Source organism: Lepidothrix coronata, unplaced genomic scaffold (assembly GCF_001604755.1).
Source record: "Lepidothrix coronata isolate B3197 unplaced genomic scaffold, Lepidothrix_coronata-1.0 Scaffold34, whole genome shotgun sequence".
Classification (NCBI taxonomy): domain Eukaryota; kingdom Metazoa; phylum Chordata; class Aves; order Passeriformes; family Pipridae; genus Lepidothrix; species Lepidothrix coronata.
In genome coordinates this window covers 3,032,819-3,056,845 of record NW_016690214.1, presented here as the reverse complement: position 1 = coordinate 3,056,845, position 24,027 = coordinate 3,032,819, and the positions used below count along the sequence as shown (strand labels likewise).

General features: G+C 43.2%; 1 protein-coding gene and 1 long non-coding RNA gene across 3 annotated transcripts in view; both read right to left on the bottom strand.

Annotated features, from left to right (window-relative positions):
- SMURF2 (SMAD specific E3 ubiquitin protein ligase 2) overlaps nucleotides 1-9,950 on the bottom strand; it is a 58,774-nt gene extending 48,824 nt beyond the window's left edge. The window contains exon 1 of the mRNA XM_017811856.1: nucleotides 9,623-9,950. Within this exon, the coding sequence (XP_017667345.1) occupies nucleotides 9,623-9,674 (52 nt within the window). The 5' untranslated portion in view covers nucleotides 9,675-9,950. The remainder of the gene's footprint in view (nucleotides 1-9,622) is intronic.
- Nucleotides 9,951-11,790: 1,840 nt separating this feature from the next.
- Nucleotides 11,791-21,204, bottom strand: LOC108495796. Of its 2 annotated transcripts, XR_001874231.1 has the most exons (5): nucleotides 21,036-21,204; nucleotides 20,079-20,258; nucleotides 18,919-19,006; nucleotides 16,717-16,874; nucleotides 11,791-13,209 (listed from the first exon to the last, which is right to left on the bottom strand). It is a non-coding gene; the product is annotated as an uncharacterized LOC108495796 (long non-coding RNA). The 2 variants fall into 2 exon arrangements; XR_001874230.1 differs by lacking the exons at nucleotides 16,717-16,874; nucleotides 18,919-19,006 and having other exon boundaries at nucleotides 21,036-21,142.
- Between the last annotated feature and the right edge of the window lie 2,823 nt (nucleotides 21,205-24,027).

The window sequence follows — 24,027 nt, the reverse complement described above, 5'->3', positions numbered from 1 at the left end:
TGCAGCACCACAGCCCAGCACCAACAGACCCCCAGCACCTTGTCCTGCCAAAAATTGTTCTCCACCAGCCGCCCATTTGCCCCGGACAGTTCCTTGTTCCAGGTCACTCCCTTCTCCTCCACCCTCATCCAGCTTTTGAGCCCTCTGCATTCCAGTTAATGCCTCTCTTCACACCGGGAGCACACTGAGCTCAGCATTAACAGGATGAAATCACCTCCTATTTACTAAACCTGCCCCAATCCTTACCTGGCAGACACAGCCACACCTGCCCATTACCGTGTCCCTGCTTGAGCTGCTGCCCGAGAAGAAAGGATTCACAAGACCCAAGGATTTCTAAAAGATGTCTAATGTATTTTTAATCCCCTTCTTGAAATTGGTTGAATTTGAACAGAATGTTCCCAAAATAAATTCGGTCTGATTTAGCTCCTCAGCATGAAAACTGTGTTAGGCTGTTAAAGCACGGAACAGCGTGTTAGGATGGGAAGTGCTAACTAGAGCTGGCATTGTGAGCTCCAGCTTGGTATTCCAAGTTCAACTAGAGTTATAAATTCCACTGGTGGCAAATAAAAGGCAAAGATGTTCAGACAAAGCAATTCAAAACTGTGTTCAAACGACACGAAGCAGGAGCAAGTGCAGGACCCAGCACTCCCACAGCACTGAAGGGCCAAAGGGACATTAGAGGGTCAGGGGGACCAGGGACAATTTTCCTGTGCATTCACTGCCACTCCATCACAGTGACACGAGGGGGTGGAGAACAAGTGCATCTGCAGGCATGGACCACACTGGGAAGAACTAATGAAATGTGGAGACTGAAGTTCCTAAATTTCCATAAACTTACCAAAAATATAAAGCTTTTGACTGGGTCCAAAGCCCTCTGAGTGCAGATGAAGTTACATTATGCTGATGCACAGGAAATAGCTGACTTATTCTACAGGATGAACAATCCACCAGAGGAAAGGAACTTTCAGGAAAAATGATAAATATTGTAATGAGGAAATCCGAGGCACGTATTCACAATGCCACATTCACATCTCACACATGAACTGAAATCTCTTCATCATCTCTTGGCCTCACGAGCAAGCGAGACACGGACAAATATAAATATATAGTACTACTCCCCGGCAGAATAACTTGCTGTTGGGAGGGGAACCAAGAACTTTACTGTCTGTCCTTGCAAATGGGGCTACAGAACTTTTAACCTCCTTTTACCACCCCCTGTAAGAGCTACTGAGGGAACATTATGAACTGTGGGAACTGCTCAAGGAAGGGAGAGGAGAATCACACAAATATTTTATGACAGGCCAGGCACGACGCACGTACTCCTGAAAAGTACTCCAAGTCACTTTTTCCTTGCAGGCCTTCTCTTTTCCTGCTGCAGGAGGAGGCAGAAGCCAACAGCATTTTAAATCATCTTTCAACACAGTTTTAAAGTAGAAATCCCAAATAGGGAAGATGTTCATGAAAGGGCCACAGTGTTACAGCTTCAGGGTAAGTCTCGCCCTCCTTGTCCCCCTCATTAGGACCATCACAAAGATTTAACCCCTTTGACTTTTAAACAAAAAGCTGATACTCAACTATTTAAGGTAAAACTGGAATTACTGCATGGAATTTACAGCATTTGCTTCTATAAGGAAGCAGGGGCACTTCCTCTGGGCAGCAGCATAAATGAGCTTGAACAGAGGTTTTTTCCTATTCAAACATCCATCCTTGACCATCAATTTATTATAACAGTGTATATATATATATATATATATATACACACACACACACATTTGAAGATTCTGTTCACCAACACCTTGTGCTTCACCAAACACCCAGAATTACTAGTTAGACATTCAGAAATGCCACATACACAACCCGCCTGAAACTATGAAAGATGGCACAGCTTCTTAGGGTTGTTCACAAGCTTTAATTACCAAGAAGCTCCACCCTACAAAGTTTCTTATATCATATCTGATACCATCTTTTATAAATTCAGACAGAAGTACTTATTCTGCTGCTAAACAAAGAAGAGGACACCTTAGTATTACTACACTTAAGCACAATTCTATTACTCATTTAGTCCTGCACACAGTCTTCTGTACAGAGCTATAAACCATTATTTTAATAAATCCATCAGGGAACACAGTGAGAGCTTTTTCTCTGAAAATAAACAATTATACATATCATAAATTAATAATTTCAGAACAATATATAGTGAACATTTTCTGTTAAGAGTTGAACTGAAGAACTCTTTGTCATAAGGACACCTAAATGCTTGGTACAATTAATGCCATGAATTTCTAATCCCAGACAGTTAAGCATGAATGTAATTCTATGAATTTTATTCTGACATGTTTCATTCCTTTTCATTTTTATTTTAATTTTTTTTAATCAGCCATGTCCATAAGTACTCTAACCCAGATACATCTTTCCTCCCCCACCAGTAATAAAAGTGGATTAATTTTAGTACATTTACATATTTTTCATGAAAAGTACCTGCATCTGGTAGATTGCATTTCACTAAAATGAAACAGTAAATTACTAAGTACACTCCATCTACTCTCCTCATGTCCTATAATACACACAAAGCAGTTTTGCCACATGTAATTTCACAAGTGCACAGCCTGGTCTTTATCTGCATTAGGAAGAAATCCCCAAATTGGCTCAAGTTTTCAGCAAATGCCCCTAATATTACCAATGCAGATTTCCACCTTCAATTCAGTTCAACTGCATCTCTAATTGAATTTATGTACTACCTATATATAAACTCCAAATCAAATGGTTAAGCAGTTAAAAAGAAGCATCATGACAGATATAATTAGTTATGACTCCATTTAACTCCATTGGTAATATTAAAATCTGGGTCAAGGCAGAAGGAAAATGAGTATATGTCACTTGTTTCAAACTATTCCACGTGATCAGCCAAGGGCCCTCTGTTGTGCACACACCTGAAAAAGGGGGATGAGAGGAAGAGGTGGATTTTTAACTTGGATATATCCCTCAGCCCACCCCATGTGACAGCACAGGATGGAGCAGAGGGACATGTCCATCCCTAACAACGGTGCTGTGGGTTGGAAAGCTTTCCCATGGCATTGTCACTCCAGTGTTTGTGGCAAGATGGCATCACACACACTAATTTAAGCATGAATGGTAGAATCTGGGTGCATAGTTTTGCTGTGACCTGGAAATTACATAGTCTGGACATTCTCTGCATATTTGAAAGAACTCAAATGAGTGTGTTGCAGAAAGGACCCACTGAACCCGTTACACTGACAATGCCATGGCTGGAGTCACTCTCCCTTCCTGCAAGAAAACAAGCCCTGGAAGTTGGGTTAAATAGGTGCTGGCCAAGACTCATCTCAGAAAATTACCACCAGGACACAGCCACATAAACTCACTGACTGCTGCTTTTTCTTTCACTTTCAGAATTTTGAAAATGTGAGTAACACTTCAACTAAGCAATACTTTATACTCATTTGGGGGGGTATCAGTCCTCCTGCTCTGCTCTGCCCCAGCAACAACAAAACCAGTATTTTGAGGTAGAAAAAAGGTAATTGTCAAGAGTCTGCAGGATGCTGAAGCACAGCTGATAATGCAAGACAAATCTGGCACGTAAGAGATAACTGAACCCAAATCACCTCAAATGCGGTCTCGGAAGGCCCAAAACAGATCCATGTTTTCTGTGGATTTAAACTCAAGGGAAACAATGTCCACGGGCAGAAAGTCAAAAGGTAGTGGCTCTAAATCCCAGCTTTACTTGGTTTATCCTTTTTATGATCTTGAGCATGTCTATTCTCCATCCTGTGTCAGCCTCCCCCTTAACCTCAGAGGATAACGCTCAGCCAGTTTTGTCCTGAGCTTTGTTACCTACCCATGAAGATTTCTTTAAAGTTACAAGCAATCTTATCTATGCTTTCATTGAAAGTATTTAAAGATTAAGCAGCAAGAAAAAGTCAACAGTTTGCTTCCTTGAATATGTTACTGACAAATGTCCCTCGGGATTCTGATCCTCTTTCCCAACCAGGAACATGCTTTGCTAATAGCAGACACACACAGGAGCTGCTTTTATAAGCGTTGTCTGACATCACTGAGATGAATCTTTCCCACCTCTGAGAAGCCACCAGAATGATGTCAGACACTGCACGTGCTGTGGGCATTTACACTCTGTACATTAAACCTGCACGTAACAGCAGGGGAGTAACTGTGTAGTAACCTACTCATGCCGTTCAGCAGAGTCAGAATCCAGGGAATGGCCCTGTTGTGAGGAGAGAAAACACCCAAAGAAATCACCCACCTTTCTAAACACTGCAAGGAAACTCTGGCCCAGTGGTGAGATGCCATTTTTAAGTGATATGGCAAAGCAAGGAAACACTTCAAAGGCCATGAGACAAACCAGAACAAAACATTAAAAGCTGTCTTCTGTCAGGCATCAACCCATTCACCATATGGGCATAAAGGCAAAATGTCTTCATCTGGGGCCTGATCAGATTTTTCAGTGTGATTAACAAAGAAAACAGAAAATAATTTGTCCCCACTAGCTGAGTTTCTCAGACAGACCTTCTGGGGCAGCTTAAACTCTTTAAACGCAACTGAAAAGAACAATTCTAAACATCACTCCTTATTTTTCCTCCCCTGGGATTTCTCTTATTTTTTTCGCCCAAGAGCTTTATTTTTTTAAACACTACCATTAGGACTGCCTGTAGATTTCCCATATGTCTCCTACATATGCCCCACATGTTCCCTACACATGTAAAACCTCCACTCTCTCCTATGTGATGCTCTCCTGATCGTACAGCCAAAGGTGAAGATTTTTTAAATTGAATTTGAATCTTTCCACTGAAGGTCCCACAGAATTGTTTTCCCACCATGACTCCCTCTCCCAAATCCTCTCTGATATTCGTTTCCCTTGCCATGATACCCCATTATGTACCCTTGAACACACATACCTAATTTTATACCCAGATGAATAAAACTTTGTCACATAAGCTGATTTCATAGAAACAAACAGCTGAAAGTGCTCCATGCAGCTGCTCAGATGTTTATTACAATTCTTTGGCATCTGTATGCTCCACAACTGATTTATATGTATATAAATATCTATAACTATATACTATGTACATAAAAAGCATATATTTACACGCACACACTGCATACTTTGATGAAAATATTGAGGGCCAAGCAGCCATCAATCAATCCCTGCACCTCTGATCAGACACATCTATTGACTTTGTTATGACTGCACCAGTTTAATCCACCTACTATGTAATTTATTGATTGGGACTTCTTAATGACACATGGCTCACTAAAAACCAGTACTTAAGTCAAATATACCTTACATGAAGGAACTCCATTGTTTTATTGTTGACCAAAGCCTATCTAAGTACAGGCTGCTGGTAAAAAGGCAGTCCTGCCCTCTTTTCAGCTTCTTGTCTGCATCCCTCTTCTCCAATACAAAAAACCATTTTTATTCCTGGTAGGATTAGCTTTCAGCTCATCCCAGAGTTGCTGGAGTCAACACAAGGGAGGGCCCAGAAAGTGAAGCCAGGGACTACAAAGAGAAAGAAGAAACAGCACTCAGATTTTAAGCTGACCTAAAATGGCACTAAGATTTCAGTCAACTATAAAAACACTGCCTTGCTCCTTAAAAATATAGGGATCTACTTTATCAATCAATCAATCAGACTGCTGTTCCTACTGTGAGGCTCTGCTATCCATGAACTTCAGTCCTGCTTCCTGATGAAAATTTTTCATCCTACAACTGATGAAAATTTAGGATTCAGGTTAACTGCTGTCTTCAATTGTATTAATTTAGCAGGTAGATTCATCCAGTGCAAAAAAACAGGTCTGAGGATTCCACACTGTTTTGCAAAACTCAAGAATATTCTGGCTTTTTCCAAACAATAGGTATGTTTCTCAAAAAGTATTATTTGCATCCCAACAAGAGCTTCTATAGATTGACAGAACAGCAGCACTTTCTTCCTTCAACACTGTAACTTTACTGGAAAGTCCCACCTTGGCAGAGTGAGGGCTGAAGAAACAGCAAACCAGCAAGACAGAGGGACAGCAGAGGAGATGCTGATCCATTTTCTACACCACAACACCCTTTTATTTCCCTGAGCAGCAAACCCTGTAGGAAAGCTGCAATCCTACAGTAAGGAGGAGGAAAAACAAAGGTAACACCACTTCGGTCCTACCTCTCATTCTGCACCAGCAAAACTCTTCCAGCTCATTCCAGTTTTATCCCTGGGATATTTGTTACCACTTTTTCCAGCCCAGTGTGACTGTGTTTTGTGGCTGTGGAAGTATCTTTCCTTGTTAACTATTCTCACACAAACACTACCTGGAACATGTGAACTAAATAAACTGCACTTTTTACCCAACTTTACCAGAGTTGTTTACCCAACTCTGTATGTTGTAGCACTCACACCTTTGCAGACTTCAAACTGATTTTAAAAACTATCTCCTTGATAAAAACAACTTCATGGGCTTCATTCAGATACCTGCCATTGATCTCCTAAGTGGAAGCAGTGAAATGTAGCTCTTTTAACATTAGATAATTCACAAATTAGGACTTAAAATATTCACTGAAAGCAAAACTCCTCAATTTTTTTAAGAATATGAGATCAACATAATATAACATTTTGAGAGAAAATGTGGAAGAAATAATGGCATGTTCTGTCTGACAGGGTATTGACAAATCCACAAATTCAACATAAGACTGAGAAAAATCACAAGTAAGAATGAAAGGAGGTGACAGCACTTGCAGCTTTTGGAGAACTCAGATGTACTCAGGACTAGATCAAGTGGGGGTAAATATGTGAGAGCTGAAGAATTTTCCTTACACTACAGCTTCCCTGGATATTGTTATTACAAGCTGCTAAGAAGACTGGTGCAATACAAGACTTCAGCTAATTTAACTTACATTGCCTATATTTTAATCAGAAACGATGATTTACACCTTCTGCTAGAAGGATCATCAGAAACCATAACATCTGGATTTTAACAATTATGCAGTGATTTTCCAGCTCCAGATAATGCAAATGTATTGACCTGTGTATCCCTAAAGAGTCAGGTGATATTTGCAACAGACAACTGAACCTCAGAGCAGAAGAATAACCTTTCAGAAGAAATGTATAACACAGATGCACCGCAAACTAAATAAAAACTTACTCGAAGTGTGCCACCGCTGTGGTTTGTGTCTGTTATGGAACCCAGACCTAAATAAACTGTTAAACACTTAGTGTAAAGGTATGCCAAACATTTCTCAGAACTTTCTTAAGGTCCCAACAAAGAATCAACCTTTTTTGCAAAATGAGGCCTAGGTTAAATATTTTATTTGGCTCCTCAAGATGGACTGAGAAGTTGGGCACCAGCTCCAGATCAGTTCTTGGACTCACATCAAACATTACCCTGTCATTTATCCAGTCAGTCAAAACAATGTTTTCCATCTAAACCTTTAATGTTTATGTCCTGAAAAACTGCTAATTGAATCCAGTTCTTGAAATCCATTTTTTAATCTATACCATCTAATTTAGAGATAATGAACAGAAAAGATAAGCATTAAAACAATGATTGCAGAATTAATCCTATAAACATTCGAGCCAAAACAGAAGACTGCTGGTTTCATAGAGCCAAAGAAAATTAAGATTAAATAGCATTTGTCAGTTCGAGAATAAACTTTTAAAAACACTGGATATACAGATTCTTCTAATTCCAAACAGTTTCAGAATTCAAGAGCCCTCAAACTGCTTTTCCAATCAAAAAGGGTAATCAAAACCACACAGAACACTTAAAACTATTCCTAGGCAAGAAGTGACAACATGTAAGCTGAATTAAAAAGATTCAGTGTTTTCCTTAAACATGTAAAGCTTCCTTACAACAAATGACCTTATGTGAAACAACTCACAATTACCTACAGCAGAAAACACCTCAAGCTGTTCAGCTCCAGAAACAGGTCAATGTTTCCTATAAACTTCCAATAACAGAACTGGTCCTCAGCGACTGCAAGAGGACCTGGAACAGCCCCTAGAAAGACCATTTTATCTTCATCCTGAGCTCAAGATGCCAAAAACCTCAAAAACATTCCTTAGGATTGTACCTGCCTGGTTTGGGGACCGACCACAGAGTGAAACTCAGTGTCTAAAACTCAGTTCTGGTACAATCCCACTCCCCACAGCACACTGATATTGTCACAGGCACGATTTCATTAGATGCTTAATCCTCAATAAAAATGAAATATGAAACAAATTTGAACACAAAACACAGAGGTGAGAAAGACAACTCCCTAGACAGTATTTTCCATGCTCTTAAATAAGGCTACAGACCATGTTTAATGTTCCAGAGATAAGCAAGTCTGAGCACTCAGTGCTCAGGGAAGAAAAGTATTAAAGCACTGCATCAATACAGCAATAACCTGAGGAAAAGGCTACAAAACACTCTGTAAAAACAAGGCACCACTGTTCATGCAGCAGCTCATTTTAAGAGTTTTATTTCCAACTGTAATATATAGACACTCACAAATCTCTCTGAAAACTGGATTACAAATCTAGTCCAAGTATTTCCAAAGTTAAGCATAAGCAGACACATTTTACTTTCCCTGTAAAAACAACACACTTGGAAAAATCAGTATGAAAACACCTCTCTTTATTAGGCATTAAACTGGAGATATTTCTCATTCACCTAAAGTAAATGTATCAACTCTTTTAGTATTTTTAAAAACATTTGCTTTGCAAGCTGGTTAAATGCCCTGTATGTAGAGATGAGTATTTACAGTGTTATCTGTTCTTTCCTAACTCCTTACCTTCATGTACTGATGCTTCAGAACACAAAATATCGCTTGTCTGCTGGAGGACTTACAATACTTTAAAGAAAAGAGCTAGTTCAAAGTGTCCTGTATTTTTAATACAGAAAGCTCTAGCAGGACTTCTAATTTTTTTTTTCCTTCTAAATCCATTTCCCTGGGTTCTTATCCGGGAAAAGGATATAGTTTTAAGTATTTAAAACCAGACTGCTTTCCTCCCCAGCAAGCAGGTGAAGCGTTTTTATGGTATTTTGAAATATCAGGGGTCAAGTGGTCTTGTGGAAGAGGGCACCACAAGGCACTGCGAACCACCACAGGACCAGGGAATACGCTGAGCTGGAAGGGACCCACCAGGATCATCCACCCCAAGTCCTGGCCCTGCCCAGGACACCCCAAACCCCTCCATGTGCGTTGCCCAAACTCCCCGAGCTCTGGCAGGGCCGGGGCCGTGCCCGCTGCCCTGGGGAGCCTCTTCGGTGCCCGGCGACCTCAGCCCAGCAAATCGGTTAAAAATCCCCAACAGCACAACAACAACAACAACAACAAAGAGACCAAAACAAAGACCGTGACAGTTTCTCCCGAGTTCACGCCGCGCAGAGGAGGCAGAATGACCCCCGAGTTGGGGTGCGGTGCCCGAAGTTCGCCCAGGCGGCGGCGGGGCCGGGCCCGGGCGGGCGGCGGAGCCCGGACACGCCGAGCCCGGGCCGAGCGAGGGAGCCTCGCCCTGCCCTTCCCTCCCCTTCCCCCCGAGGCCCGGGGGCCGCTCCGGCCCCAGGTTCAACCTCAACGCCACCCGGAGCCGCCGCTGCCGCCCCAGCCCCGGCCCCGGCCCGGCCTCACCTGTCAGCCGCAGCTTGACGGGCCCGTTCCGCCGGGCCCCCGGGTTGGACATGGCCCCGGCCGGGGCTCCCCCGCCGCTGCTCCGCCAAGGGCTCGGGGGAGGCGCGAATGGAGCCGGGCCGGGCGCTCAGGGCAGCGGCGGCCGCCGGAGGAGGAGGAGGAGGAGGAGGAGGATGAGGAGAGGCCCGGATGTGCCCAGCGTCGCCATGAGCGGGGCCGGGGCCGCGGAGGAGGAGCGGAGCCTTCCCCGCTTCCCTCCGCTCCCCTGCGCTTCCCGGCGCTTCCCCGCCCCCGAGCGCAACAAAGCTGGGACGGGGCCGCACGGACGGACGGCGGGATGGGATGGGACCGGCGCGGCTCCCGGCCCTCCCTCCGGCCCCGGGGACGCCCTGCCCGCCCCCCGCCCCGCCTCGGGCCGGCCCGGCGGGATGGGGGAACCGCGGCAGGTGGCGGCGGGGATTGGGGTGATCCAGGGCAGGGATGAGGGCGGGCAGGATCGGGGGAATGGCCGTGAGCTGGGAGAGCTGGAGGTCGGGAAGGATGGGGGGGAACGGCCATGAACTGGAGGTCGGGAAGGATGGGGGGGAACGGCCATGTCCTGGGGGAGCCGGGGTTCAGGAAGGGTGAAGGGAACAGCCATGTCTTGGGGGGAGCTGGAGGTTGGGAAGGAGTGGGGGAATGACCATGTCCTGGGGTTCAGGAAGGGCAGAGGGAATGGCCATGTCCTGGGGGAGGGAGCTGGGGGTCGGGAAATGGCCGTGGTGGAGAGGAGGGAGTGGGAAAGGGGGGCGACAATGAAGTTGTGCGGGGAGTTGGGACAAGGAGAATCAAGGGTACAGACATGGGGGCAGAATTCGAAGCCAGGCTGAAATGCGTGGTTACACTCGGGTGCTGTGAGCCAGAGCAGTATTCCACATGGGCAGGGTGTGACAGACCAGCCCTGGAAACTGTTAAACTTTGGACCAATTTAGTTCTTATCTGCTCTGTGGAGAAATCAGCAGCCCGGTTCTGTGAACTGCCGTTGTCAGAATAATAATAAAAAGTACAAAAATGCCTTGTATCCATGTGGCCTAGTTTAACTCCCATCCTGCAGGAAAGGGGACTCTTTCCAGAGTTTTCCCGGCACTACAACACACTTCCCATGAGGGGAGCTCCACGCTGCAGCAGAGTCATGGACAGCTTTCTGCAGGGCCAGAGGGGCCTCGAGGGTGGGAGAAGCTCCTGGAAAAGCTGGGAAGGTTGGCACAGTAAAGGTTCCCTTAGGAGTCTGAACTAATACACCTCTCACCTTTCCTTACGAACAACCCTACTAATATCTGTACTCGTTCAGATGTGTCACTGCTCTGGCACCTTCCTGCTGAGGTCACCTCTAAGGTATTATCACATGGGCAGTCAGAGATTAGGATCCAGCCTATGGATCAGGATCCACACGTGGGATGAGATGATCTGTGCTTCACACAGCTCGTGATGTGGCTTTCACACAGCCCAGGAGGTTTCCTTCCTGCAGTGACACAAAGCTGAGCTGTAACATGTCTGGGGTTATCCCATCCTGACAGAGCTCAGAGTTGGACCTTGTTAGTTCAAACCTGGGGTGAGGAACCGTTTTTTTCCCACTGAAGGCCTTCAAAGTGGGATGTGGTTCTCAAAGCTTTCCCTCCATAGAATGGGACACCTCCCCACAGTGGGTGCATGTAGACTCACATCCCTTTCCCCCCAAAGTGTCTGCAGTGCCAGGTTCTTCCAGGTGGAAATTTCCAAAGCTTCCTGCTGTGGTGCCAGTGTCTGGGAAGCAAAATAGTCCTGGGATCAGCACCTGGGATCCTTTCCTCACCCAGGCCTATGTCTGTTGCCTTTGCCATCACGTGTTTAACACAAAACTAGCAAATATTGGACACCAACCTCCTTCACAGCACAGACAGAGCACAAGAGAAAACAGTGATCATTGCTTCTCCACTATTTCAAAAAAAGAGAATTTGAAACCAAGTCTAAACTTCATTTAGTATAAAACACAGGCACAATACGTCTACTGATTTTATGGCTTTATGTTGCACTGAAACAGTTAAAAAGTTACTTTGTCATGGTTCTGTAAATTCGCACACACCTCAAAGACATTCCAGGTGTCCTGATTCCTGCACTGAAAAAAAAAATCAGAAGAAAAATCAGCCTTTGTAATTGAAGGTCATACTATTAAATTCCAATCTGTTACAAATTCACATAGACAGGTCATTATCCTTTTCTCAAACCAAGTGTATAAAGCAAGTGGCTGATGGTTTGCAAATATTGCAACATTACCTGGCCACTGCTGAACTGAATAGAAAAACAAAATATAAAGCTACTTTTCACATACTTCACATATTTCTAGGTTATTCTAGATTTTTCCTAACATGTGATGATTATTCATTTCTGAGGTCTTGCAGTGCTCTCTGGACCCAGCATTCAATAATTCTGATATAATTTGACAAAAGTATTTAATGTTATGTTAAACACAGAACTCTTGCTAATGATTTCTTTCTAATGGATAACTAGTGTGTCAGACATTAATTGCAATGCCAATATTAAAAAAAACAACTTTGGGATTAAGTACAGTATTTCATTGTTCAGTAGTTTTATGAACATTTAATACTTTCATTAAAAGTGGGTTTTAGAGGTCACGAAGCACACTTAGTTTCATACTGCTTTTCAGAGAACTATAAATTTTTCTGAGATTTTGGGACACGCTGCTCACCTTTGAGTGAAAACACTGTGATTTATTACAAGTGTGAGAGCATTAACTGACAGTCCCTGCATTTGGGTCACTGTATAAAATGTGCTGCCTGCAAGATTGCTGCTACTGCTGGGCTCCTTTTTTTTAGTAGATGGGATATTTTTTATTTATTTATTTATTTATTTATTTTTAAACAGCCATTGTGACTTGAGGGTTTTTACTGATACCTCCAGGATGTATCGGTGACAGTCCTGTACAGTAGGTGTGTATTTAACAGGGTGAGAGAAGAGGGGCTCCAGCTCTCATCAGCCCAGCAGGCAGGTCTGTGTCCCAGTTAGGTCAGGACTGGGTCCTAACAGGGGTAGAACCACCTAGGTCAGGCTGCACTTGGATGCACAGAGGCACCAGATGCAAAGAGTTCACTTTTCCCTTCTCTATATCAGCATTACAATGACAGTGCCTTGGGTGTCCCACAGATGTTTGTGTCCCAATCCTGCTGGGAAACGAGGATTTTTACCCATTGCTCCCCTTCCCTTAGTAGGATTTGAGATGAGCAGCTCCATGAGGGATTCAGTGCCAGATCTGCAGTGAGCAGAGGTCAGGAAGCCTCTCAAAGCACCAGGAACTGCAGCAAATGTGGGGGACCAAACATGCTGACAGCACCTGATGGTTCAAAGCGCTGCTTTCCCAAGGGAATTCTACAGGAATGTCATGATCCACAGGTTCTTGTGCCAGTGCTGTCCCCCAAGTTCTCAAAATACTCTCAAATTAACCAATATGCTGCTGATCCTGCTTTAGGTTTCAGAAGCCAAGAGCTTAAGGTGAATTTTGTGTTTATGCAGTTCCATTCTAGGGGTGAGAGGAGGTTTCATCCTGTGAGATCCTGTGAGAGGGACAAGCAAAAACCATCATTAGCTGCTGACAAGTGCTCCAGGTTTCACTCCAGGCTGATATCAGTGAACAACAAATCCTTTCAAGCTGAGGTAGCCAGCTGGGATCCAGAGGGATGGGAGTGCCTTGCATCACCCCACAGCTCACTGTTGGATAACAGCCTTGCTGCTGGGCTCAGGAGGGAATTCCATCCAGCCTTCCTCAGCCAGGAGTTCACAGCTGAGGCTCCATCTAAAGGATTGGAGGAAACACAGAGAAGGGGCAAGTGGAGGCATCTTTAGGACACCAACAGGGCTGTTGAGGAGTCCATGAGGACAAAATAAGGTGATAGTTGGTGTCCCACGAGTGAAACTTCTGAAGAAGTGTTCAGAAATACAAAAATTTCTTCTATGGCTGCACAAAAAAAAGGGCTTTGAATTCTTGAATTTCCCAAGAGGAAGAAAAAGAAGGTTTTGCACTCACAGATAGTCCTCAAAGGATTTAGTGGGTTTGGACGCTGGGAAATGTGAATAAACACCTTCAACCAGGTAGTGTTCATTTCCAGAAGAGGAATTTTTTTGAGAAGTTAATTTTTTGGAGATGAAGTCCTCCCCATCTTTAGAAACTGAAAGAATATACTGGAAACTCGTTGCTCAGCATGTGGTATGTGTTCAAAGCAAATCAACGTTTAAGAATTACATTCCATTTCTTTCTGTATAGAGGTTTAATCACAGCACATTCCTTCAGCAGTAACGAGAGCTGGCTGGTGTTATGTCACATTCTTCCCCAGCTTCTGTAATGTTATCAAGAGAGCAAGAGAGTTCTGCCCCTATTATTAAGCTTTTGTGAGTAAATTGAAAGATTAAAACTATTTTCCTGAGGCAGTTTTTAAAAATAAAGATATTTAAAATTACCTGGATTGTATTTCATTCTACTTGTCTTCATTTACTAAAATTTCCCAGAGCCTGTCATGGTTGAAATTATATAGACACCACCCCTAGAGATCATGAAGCTAAAGATTAATTGATCAGAAGAGAATTACACTTCCATTTTCTTTTTCTCTACAACGTCTTTCCATTGTATGTGCAACTGTCAATGCTAAATGCCTATTTTGCCACCTAATGGTGTAGTTCTGAGAAGTGTTACAGCAGAATACACCTAAGCAGCCCCACGAAGATTTATATATCTAACAGGTTCAATTTAATTTAAAAATACATTTGAAATGTTTACAAAATTATTTCCCCTTTCTTATCGCGTTTTTTGTAAAGCTTTGTTAATGTGGCAAAAACAAGATATAAATTCTTTAAAAAATTGTGAAGAATGAGGAACATTTTTACCACCAGTGTTCCCTGCCTCTTTCTTAATTTGCCTGATTAACTCATTCCCTTTCAAGGCATTCCTGCTCCATCAACACCTTTGCTTGCAATGGGCATTGTTCTCCCAGTCTGCCTCTTTGGCACAGGTTTTCATTCTAAGCCTTCTCTAAGCCAATCATAACTTCTCACCATCGCTAAAGTACTTCCTAAACTCATTGCAGATCCATCACATTTTTGTCCTGTTCCTGAATGGAATTCTGTCCTCTGTGGGGATGCCTTTTCTGCTGCCTTCCCTGTACAAAAGGATCAAACCCCACTGCGGTCACGTATAAAGTGCTCCTGCATTTCGGGAATAAAGACTGGGAACAGAAAGTTTCCCTTTGTACAAGATTCCTTTTTTCCCCTTTGCAGATTATGAAAACTGTCAGACTGGAGCATTGTCTGCACTGCTGGTGAACAGAACAAACTGCACTAAAGCACTGAGGTGCACATGTTCAAAAGTCTGCTTTTACTCTGTCCCTGTGGCTGCTCTGAGACCAGGAGAGTTAACCCGCAGTGGAAGACATACCTACCGGAGTGCTGGGATGAAGAAACATGTCTAGACAGGGGCTCTGGTTCTCACTAAGGCTCCCTTTGGCACGCAGAGACAATGTTTATGCAAGAGGTCAAGATTCAATCCATTTCTCAAGCTGGAGCTGGAGATGAAGCTTTTCGGGAGAAGAAACTAGGAAGGAAATCTCCACCCATACTCTGGCTCCTGCGACAGGGGACAGAGCTTGGAGCAGAGACACCGTGGCCCTCTGAGACAGGATGTGTCTTGGGGAAATGATGTGTCTCTGAAGGGAAATGACTGCAGCTGTGGCTACAGAAAAATGCATGAGCTCCCATATCACAGGATTTTCCAGTGGTTAGTCACTAAGATAACTTCTAAGTCCATCCATCCAGAACGGATTAGTAACTGATGCACAGATATTCCGTGCAGTCCCTTTAGCCACGTTGTTTCCTCATCATGTCCTGCAGGACAGTGCTATCCCAGTGCAATTTTAGAAAGAAGAAAAGGCAGATTTTAGAGACAGGCATTGAACACAACATGAATAGACTGTGTCAAGTGCTTTGAGAACAACATGCTAAATATTCCAACTGAAATTGCCAAGGTTTCCTGAGGAACCACACGTTCCCTCGTGCAATTGCTCTGCAGGACTTTCTCATGTTGCTTTGTGACTGAAGCAACTGGAGAATCTCATCCTTAGGTTTACTGGGCTGCTACAAGGAGGTTCCTAGAAGACTTTATAGGACAAGACAGTTGGAGACAGTCTCCTCTGAGTGACATGTACCAAGAATTTGCTTCACTGCTGTACTACAACATCTGTCTGCAGAATGTGCCTGATTCAACTGGACACGGTGTGTGTTGTCCCAGTGGAACACAGCTCAGACAAATGAAGTGTTACTGGGAAGACTCTCAGCCCAAACAAGTATTTAGGAGAGTTGACAGCACTGTTTTTGACCAAGCCATATTATTTAGCCACTAAAGGAATATCAAACCTTCTCTAATCTTTCTTATCCCCCGTGGCCCAGCATCAGTTTGAAATTATGACTTTGTGGTCTGCCAGAGATGAGCTGTAAAATGTCCTATACTGTCTCTCTGAGTTTTAATTATGGTGGTGATGCAGAGAGCAAGGGGTGCCAGGAGCTGACTCAGTCCTGCTGCTGTAAACTCACCCCTCAGGTACCTGATCAACAGTGACACTCTGGAATTAGCTGCCTTCTTAAACCAGCCTCTTGTCCAGCTAACACCCTGCTTGGGCCACAGCCACTATTTAATGCTTTGGAAGAAGTAAAAAATGTTCTGTGATGCACCTTCCATCCATACAGCCATGGAAAGCAGAGATGCTTTCCTGGCTCCCCAAAAACCCTAGAGCATTATCTGATAAGCCTTAATACTTTGGCACAATTAGCTGGTTCTCATTGGCCATCGTTACTTATCTAAATATTCAGGGATTAACATTTCCAGCTTTACAGAATTCCACATGTCAGGGGTTATGATGAGGTTTAAGAGGACTAAATTATCTCATTCCAATCTGTTGCAGGGACTGTGGCTGTCAGAGATAAATACAGATATAGATAAGCAGCAGACTCCTTTGGCCATATAATGTTTGCAGAGAAAGCATCTTGGGGCAGTACAAGTCACTTGAAACAGCCCTCACCTGGTAATGCTGATTTTCTCTGTTTCTTCAAGCAAGTGGAAGTTTTTCCATGTGTTTCATACAAGTTGCTTCCAAAGGTTTCCATTCAAGAGGCAAGATTAATTCCAGGAAACTTATCAAATTATGGCAATATCGTGTACTTCTACAGGTAGCTGAATCTGCAAGGTTCAAAGACAAAAATAGCTCACAAAGCCTTAACCCCATGGGGTGGTTATTTTCTGCCAGGGGGAAGCAGCCACTCAGAGTCAGATGAGCTGTCCCAGACTGTGCAAACCACATCTCCCCACAGTTCTGGGAACTGCTGAAAGGAGCCCAGGCTGTCCGGCTTTGGAAACACTCTGCTTTGTCTTACATGAGTTCTGGAGACATTTATAAACATGCTACGTGAAAACTAAACCCAAAAATAAGCTCAATCATGACACAAAAGCGTTTGCAGGTTCCATGAACGCAGCAATCTCTCTTTTAAAAAAAACCCACTAATTCCTAATACTTTCTGAAGTGCAGAAATATTTAACATGTCCACAGGCTGTACTGGCTTTTTTTGTGCTTTCTTTTAACAGTCACCAACGAGTCCACTGTGAAATCAATGTGGGAGGATTTAAGATAAAGTTTTCTCTAAAAATACCTCTGAAATATTTCATTCTAGAAATTATAAAGCAAGGTTTCATGCCAGATAAGAACAGCACAGGTATTTAAGTAGGTTAGCGGGTCTAGTGAAGTGCTAAAAGTAACCTAAAGCAAAATCTGTCACCATATGTCTTGAATCAGTCTTTTATTCTACATTTGAAACCCTTTAAAATAGAACTGGAAGAAAGGTGGATTTCTCCTTTTCTTTTTAGCAGTAGAATTCAGGGGCAACATGTCTAATTAGGCAATGTGTCTAATGAAAGATGTGATATAATCAAATATAATCATCCTGCAAGCAGACACATCCAGCCCCTCTGTGCACACGTAACTCATTCACTGAGGGCAAAATTTAGGGTTTCTTTGAGTAAATGTCATCTCTCATTTGTTCTGCAAAGCTCATTGCACACTTTGGCTGCTACAAATTTAACAAACATTTGGATTATGTTGCTAGAAAGACATTATGTTCCAATTTGGGTCTAATACACAGTGGGCTGACTATGAGGAAGTAAACTTTCCATTTAGTTAAAATGGGTTTTCTTGGGGTTTTTTCCTGTCATGTTTGTTCCTGGGGTATTTTTTCTGTCTGTAACTACAGCACACTGAACTCTGTTGACAGCTGCAAATCCACTGTGCAACACAGCAGATCGAGTTTTGTGTTCTGCAGCACTGTGGGATATCTGCAGATGCTCTTGGTTGTACCAAACAGAAAAGTTTTTAAAGGTAGTCTGGACAAAAGCTGTTTGCAGGACTGGGCTAAGCTGATTTCTTTTAAGTAATTCTTATGATAATTTGCTGTTAAAATTGGGGTTTTTTTAGAAATTATTAGATCCCCATTGTTAGGTTTCCTCAATTCCCTCTGTTTTTCCTTTCTGACTTCATTTACATCTTGTAAAGTTGTTACCATTCCCCCTCTACTTATGTTTTCCTTCCCTAATCCATGTCTGGCCCCAGACTGCAGGTGTTGATATACTCTTAGGTACAGATGGGTAATAGCTTCAATTTTAGGAACTACATAAAACAATATTTCTACAAGGAAGAAAAATTCCTGCTCAGTTCAAGTCCAACTTTCCAAAGCAGTTCTTCAGAAGTGGAATGTGGATGTCCTGTCTGCCCCATCCCCCTGCCCTGATTTCCCTGTATTGGGAATGTTCTCTCTATTGTAAGTTATATGAACTGCAGCAATGGGGGTTTTTTTTTAGCCATTAGAGGAAAGGAAATGACATATGGAGAGAATTCAAGTCCCTCCTCATTCCTAGAGAGTCTATCCAGAAAGTCAGAGTGCTGAGCTCCATCCAAGTGTCGTTTCCTGCTCAGAATTGGGAAGGGGAGCTGGGGGTGGGAGGAGAGACGGATACGTAACATTAAATTGCTGCTTCTGATTAACAGCACATTCTGCAAATGATTTCACAGCATTGCTTTGAACAGAATTGAGCCTCTGCAGCCCAAATATGTGTAGCAATCCACTGATGAAAGAGCTATTTTTACATCTGTTTCATATAGTGGGTAAAAATGAAGTGATTGGGACGGTGGAAATGTGCTTTGGAGATTTCTCAAGATTTTCTGATAACTTTGTACCTCCAGTCTTCCACATGCCCACAGAGCACTGTTACACACTCCTGCTGGTACAGCTATTTCACCACTGTGAACCTGCACACAAAGCAACCTGGAACAGAGAACAAATTAGGCAGCTTTCCACTCTTTTATATGTATTTATGTGTATGACCTCACGACTTACAAATATATGAAAATATATAAACACCACCTTTGAAAGATGACCCCATGATTTCCATTTCATATTGCTGTGCAAATTAGAGAAAGATAGGAAATAAAGGAGAACAATTCCTCCCTACACTGCACCTCTTTTGTTGAGCTCATAGGTTGCTCCAACCTCCTCCCCAGTGAAACCAGTGCCACTGATTTTGCTTTCAGCGTGTCAGTCCCTCCCTGATCCGTGATTTACACATCACTTCTGGAGCTGGCTCACTGTTTTATTTAGATGATCAGCACAACGTTTTAATGTGGCCAAACAAGTGTCAATCCTTCATAAGGATTGACAGGATTTTTCTCCATCCTGCTGTCATTTTTCTTTCCTCTCCTCATGCCTTTAAATCCCAACTCCACTTCCCTCCCACTAATGACACTCCCCAGGGCAGTGGGTGAACTGCAACCTGGAAACAGGCCATGGCTCTTCCACGAAATCTTCTGGCTTCTGCGGAATAGCGTCCATTTCCTGGAGCCAGTCTGAGACAGACAGTGCTCTGCAGTCAGAAACAGGAATCCAGTGACCCCTAATCCAGAGGAAGTGCTACGAAACTCCCAGCAAATCAATTTTCTCTTAGCCGTGTCCACACAGGAGTTTCTACCTAACTCATGTCAGTGCCATTCCCTGAATCAATGAGATTTTCCAAACACACGGTGAACAACTTTGCACACCTGTAGCTGAAATTCTGAAGTTTTCTGAAATTTCCAATTGCCTGGAGTACACCCCTCCCAACCTAAGGAGGGGTCCCCTAATTCCCTGTTAGACTTTTCTCCTATTGTGTTCCTCTGAAGGCCAAAGGGTTAATGTGTTTCCTATTAGATTTTAAATGAAAGTCCCAACATTTTCCATTATAGGTCAAATATCACCAGACACAATTAGCCTTCATTAATTACTTCTGTTTTGACTAACAGTGCTTCTTCTCCAAATTGCACACTCTTCCAAAGTTTAGACTGTACTTAAGTCTATATTGTACCTTGTCATAGAAGAGCTTCAATACTCCTGGGATAATCCTATAGTCAGGAAAAGGATAACTGAGACCAGAGGTGCTGTGGGTTAACTGGAGGAATGGACATCAGGATTCCCAGGCTCCAGGTGAATTCTGCCAGCTGCTTTCTGAACGCCTGTGGATAACTTTATGTCTCAGTTTGCTCTGCTGTAAAATAAATTTAGGAACAGGAGAGAGCTGTGAAATGTTGTTGGCTAGTGAATTCCTCCTCCTGCAGACTTACAGCTGTTCCTTTTTGCTGGTATTCCTGTAGTTCTGTGCAATTTAAATCATTCTGGATAGAATAGCAGGAAGCAGCTTTGCTTAAGAGAATATTTCAGTCTAATTTCTGCTAATTTAACCACTTCTGGCTTAAACAGTTTAACTGTTTAAACTACTCTTCCTCTAGTGGACGAACAGACTTGCTACTGAACGATAGGACTGCACAGCCTCTGCCCTTCTTCCAAAGCCTGGCACCTCTGGGAACAGCAAGTGGAAGCAACCACCCAGAAGCATCTGCTGGCATCAGAGTTTCAGAGGTGGTTACGTTTGAGATCTCAGACTAAAATCTTGCCATCCCTCCACAGATAAAGCAGCATTAGCAACAACTGCATTCCAAGGCAGTTGATGTCAGCAGGGGTCTGTTATTGTTGCTCTCAGCACAGAGGAGTTGGCAGACTGACACACAGGCCACCAGACATTTATTTCAGCCCTTGTCCTGAATTAGATATTTGACAAATGAAGAGGACACAAGCTCTTAAATTTGACCAAAAAAACCCCCAAACCCAACAAACTAAGAACCAGGAGCTACAATAATTCTCTCCCTTTTTTGCTCCTACCACTTTTTTAAAGCTGGAGATGCAGCCTCATGGGTGACTGTGATCCCAACCTCAGAAATAGTTTGCATTTTCTTAGAATAAGGAGTGACTCACCCCAGTCACTTACTCATAATCACTGTAGATTGTTGCTTGTGGAAATTGGTGCTGCCAACAGGGCTCATTGGTGGACAGGCTGAACACATTTTTCTTGGATAAAAACAGTGTCTCAGTCCCCAGAAAGTTAATTATTGAGCCACTGAGCTGTCAGGCATCTGGAGAAGAATTTGCAATGTTCTATTCTTAACTCAATATATTAGATAAATCTGAAACAATTAATTCAGGGGAAAAAAAAAAGAGATAATACTATTGAACAAGTGTCCTGCACTCTCAGATATATACACACAGAGAAAAGCCAAAGTTACTGCACATATGCTAAAGAGCAATTAAATCAAGGACTGGAGTTTTAAAGTAACAGTACCCTGACTTTAAAGGGGCTTTTAGAAGGTTATATTTTATAGTCAATATTTAATCTGGTTAAGTATTTGGAAGTTAGCACATAGGTGTTTGTGTGACTACAAAGATTTTATCTGTTTTTAATAGGAAAAGGGAGCAGATCCCACCTGAGTATTCCAGGCGGGATTATCCCACCTCATCCAGCAGCAAACGGGACTGGGAGGCGCCGGCACCGCCCTCTGCCGGCACAGGCCGTGTTTTACAGTTGCAAAAATTCGGAATTCCGAATCCACAAGCCATTATGTCATTGCCGTATAAACCCACAAACACGAAGCGTGGGGAAGGAATGATTCGCTGATTAAAGCTGACTTTGCACCATTTGTTTTCTATAGGTTAATTCTTTCCGTTCCCTACAGTTACACAGAAAATCATGATTTTACAACTGATGATTTTAGGTCAGGGCTGGAGGTTTGACAACAAAGCCAAGGACAGAGGAGGCTTCATGGCAGATGTGTAGATGCCCTATTTGATGTCCTTGGGGTTTTTCCTCTCAGAACAAAGGCTTGAGCATTGCAAGGAAGGTAGATCTTTCCCCTTAGCAGTACCTGTGTAAATACCAAACCCTAGTTCCAAAGATGCTGCAGTATCCATGGTATCAGACCATTCTCCTCAGTTCGGCACTGTCCAGCTGCTTCCAGAGGTTCTGGGTGCCACCGGCAGCTCATCCCTCAGTACAGGGGCCAGGCAGGGCTGGGAACACCCCACAGCCACAGTTCCATCTCTTTAGAGACAGCTACAGCTTTTTTTGGGTGTAAAGAAAAACAGTTAACATGATACAGTCCAAAGTACAAAGATCACTATTAATCAGTCCAGGATAGTGGGGTTTTTGCAAGGCAGTCTCCTTTGTGACAGGTAAAATCTGCAACCCCCCTGTGTGTCACCAAGGCCACCCTCTGAGCTGGATGGAGGATCACACCTTAAATAGCCCAGCAGAACTATCATTAGGGCAGTGACTCACAAGTGATGGCCCTGCACAAAACCCTACTGTTGCTAACAAAGAGATCTATATGACTGTATATGCAGACCAATTATCTGCTGCCCTTTGTAACATTGTCACACTCCAACAATAGCCAAGATCCAGAGGGCACATGGTCCAGATGTCATCACCAGCCTCCAGTTAGGGAGGGGGCCCTTTGCCAGCAAGTGTGGGATAGGGAGCAAGTTGTGGGAGAGGATAGATCTGCCCCACACTAATGAAAGCAGGAGTGACACCATCCACAGTAACTCAAAAGAAATCTTTGTTAGCAATACACAGGAATGAATCAGGTAAAGCACACCTGATCCTACGTGGATTACCAAAGAGTTACACCCAGATCCACTTTTTTATGCTTGTGCACTGCAAAACAGACTTGGAAGCACTCAACAGGTGACTAATGCACAAGACAAAACCAGATTCTTTCATCAGGTCCATTTAGGAGAATAAAAGGGGGTTTTGTTTTGTGTTTGGGGTTTTTATTCCCCTCCTGCATCAAGGCAGAAGCCAATGGGAATTCTGGGAGAAATGCCTACATATGAGGTTTTCCCCCCCTACCTTTTATTACTAAAATTGCATGCTATGGTCCAATTAAGTCATGCCTATAAAACATCTACCCCTGAACTCTGTCCTGTCCTGCACCATCATTGGAGCTAAAGAAGCTCAGAGAGCTGAGACAATACAGTTATTCTAATGCATTTGACTCCTGGGAGATTCCAGTTAAATAGCTCAATCCAAGTTTTTCCAAAAAGCTGGAAAACAGAACTACAGCTCTTCCTCTCCACTCACCACCCACCCCACACAACCACCTCTAGAGAGAGAATGGGTTCCTGTGAATAATGATTTTAGAAATGAAGGGACAACAAATTCCAAGAAAATACCATCATTTTTGCCCTCTAGAGCAGGAAACAGCTTCAAAGCCCTTCCTAAGCTCTATCCTGAACATCTGTACAATTGGTTAAACTGCTGTACTTACCCCTCCTCCACACTATTACCTGCAGTTAAGTAGCACTTCTGGTCTTTAAATATTTCTCCAAAAGGCAGGAGCTAATTTAGCTCTGTTATGAACAGGGTAAGATGAATCAGATTTCTATAGGAAATATCTGGAGAGAAGCAGCAATTCCTTGGTCCTGCAGTAATAGAAGGCAGGTGTATGTAGAAGTCAGAGCTTGGAGTGCCCAAGCTGTTCTAAACTCACCATCTTCAGCATTGAATCTCTCACAATTTAGACTTGCCTTCATGCCATTATCTACTTTTGGCCAATTTTACTTACCCTATCAAAATCAGCCCTTGAAAGAGCAAGTGACACAGCTGAATTGGATGTACTGATAACACTTTATTGAACTTCAAGTAAAATCCTCTTTAAAAGCCTGTTGTGTGTTGTACAGCAACAGGTCAGGTAGAAGGTTAGAGGCCTGCAGAGTGGTGGCTCATGCTCTGTGAGAGGCCTGTATTGCTCAACTTGCATTCTTACCCCTGACAAGGACAGAAAGAGGAAGTATTTACAAGCAGACCTCAGAGAAGGACATTTACAGTTGAGAATTCACAGATATATATAGTTTGAACTGTTCAAGTATGTTTCAGTTGGATAAAGTGCTACAGGACACAGAAAAGGCAGTAAAAACAAGAGGAA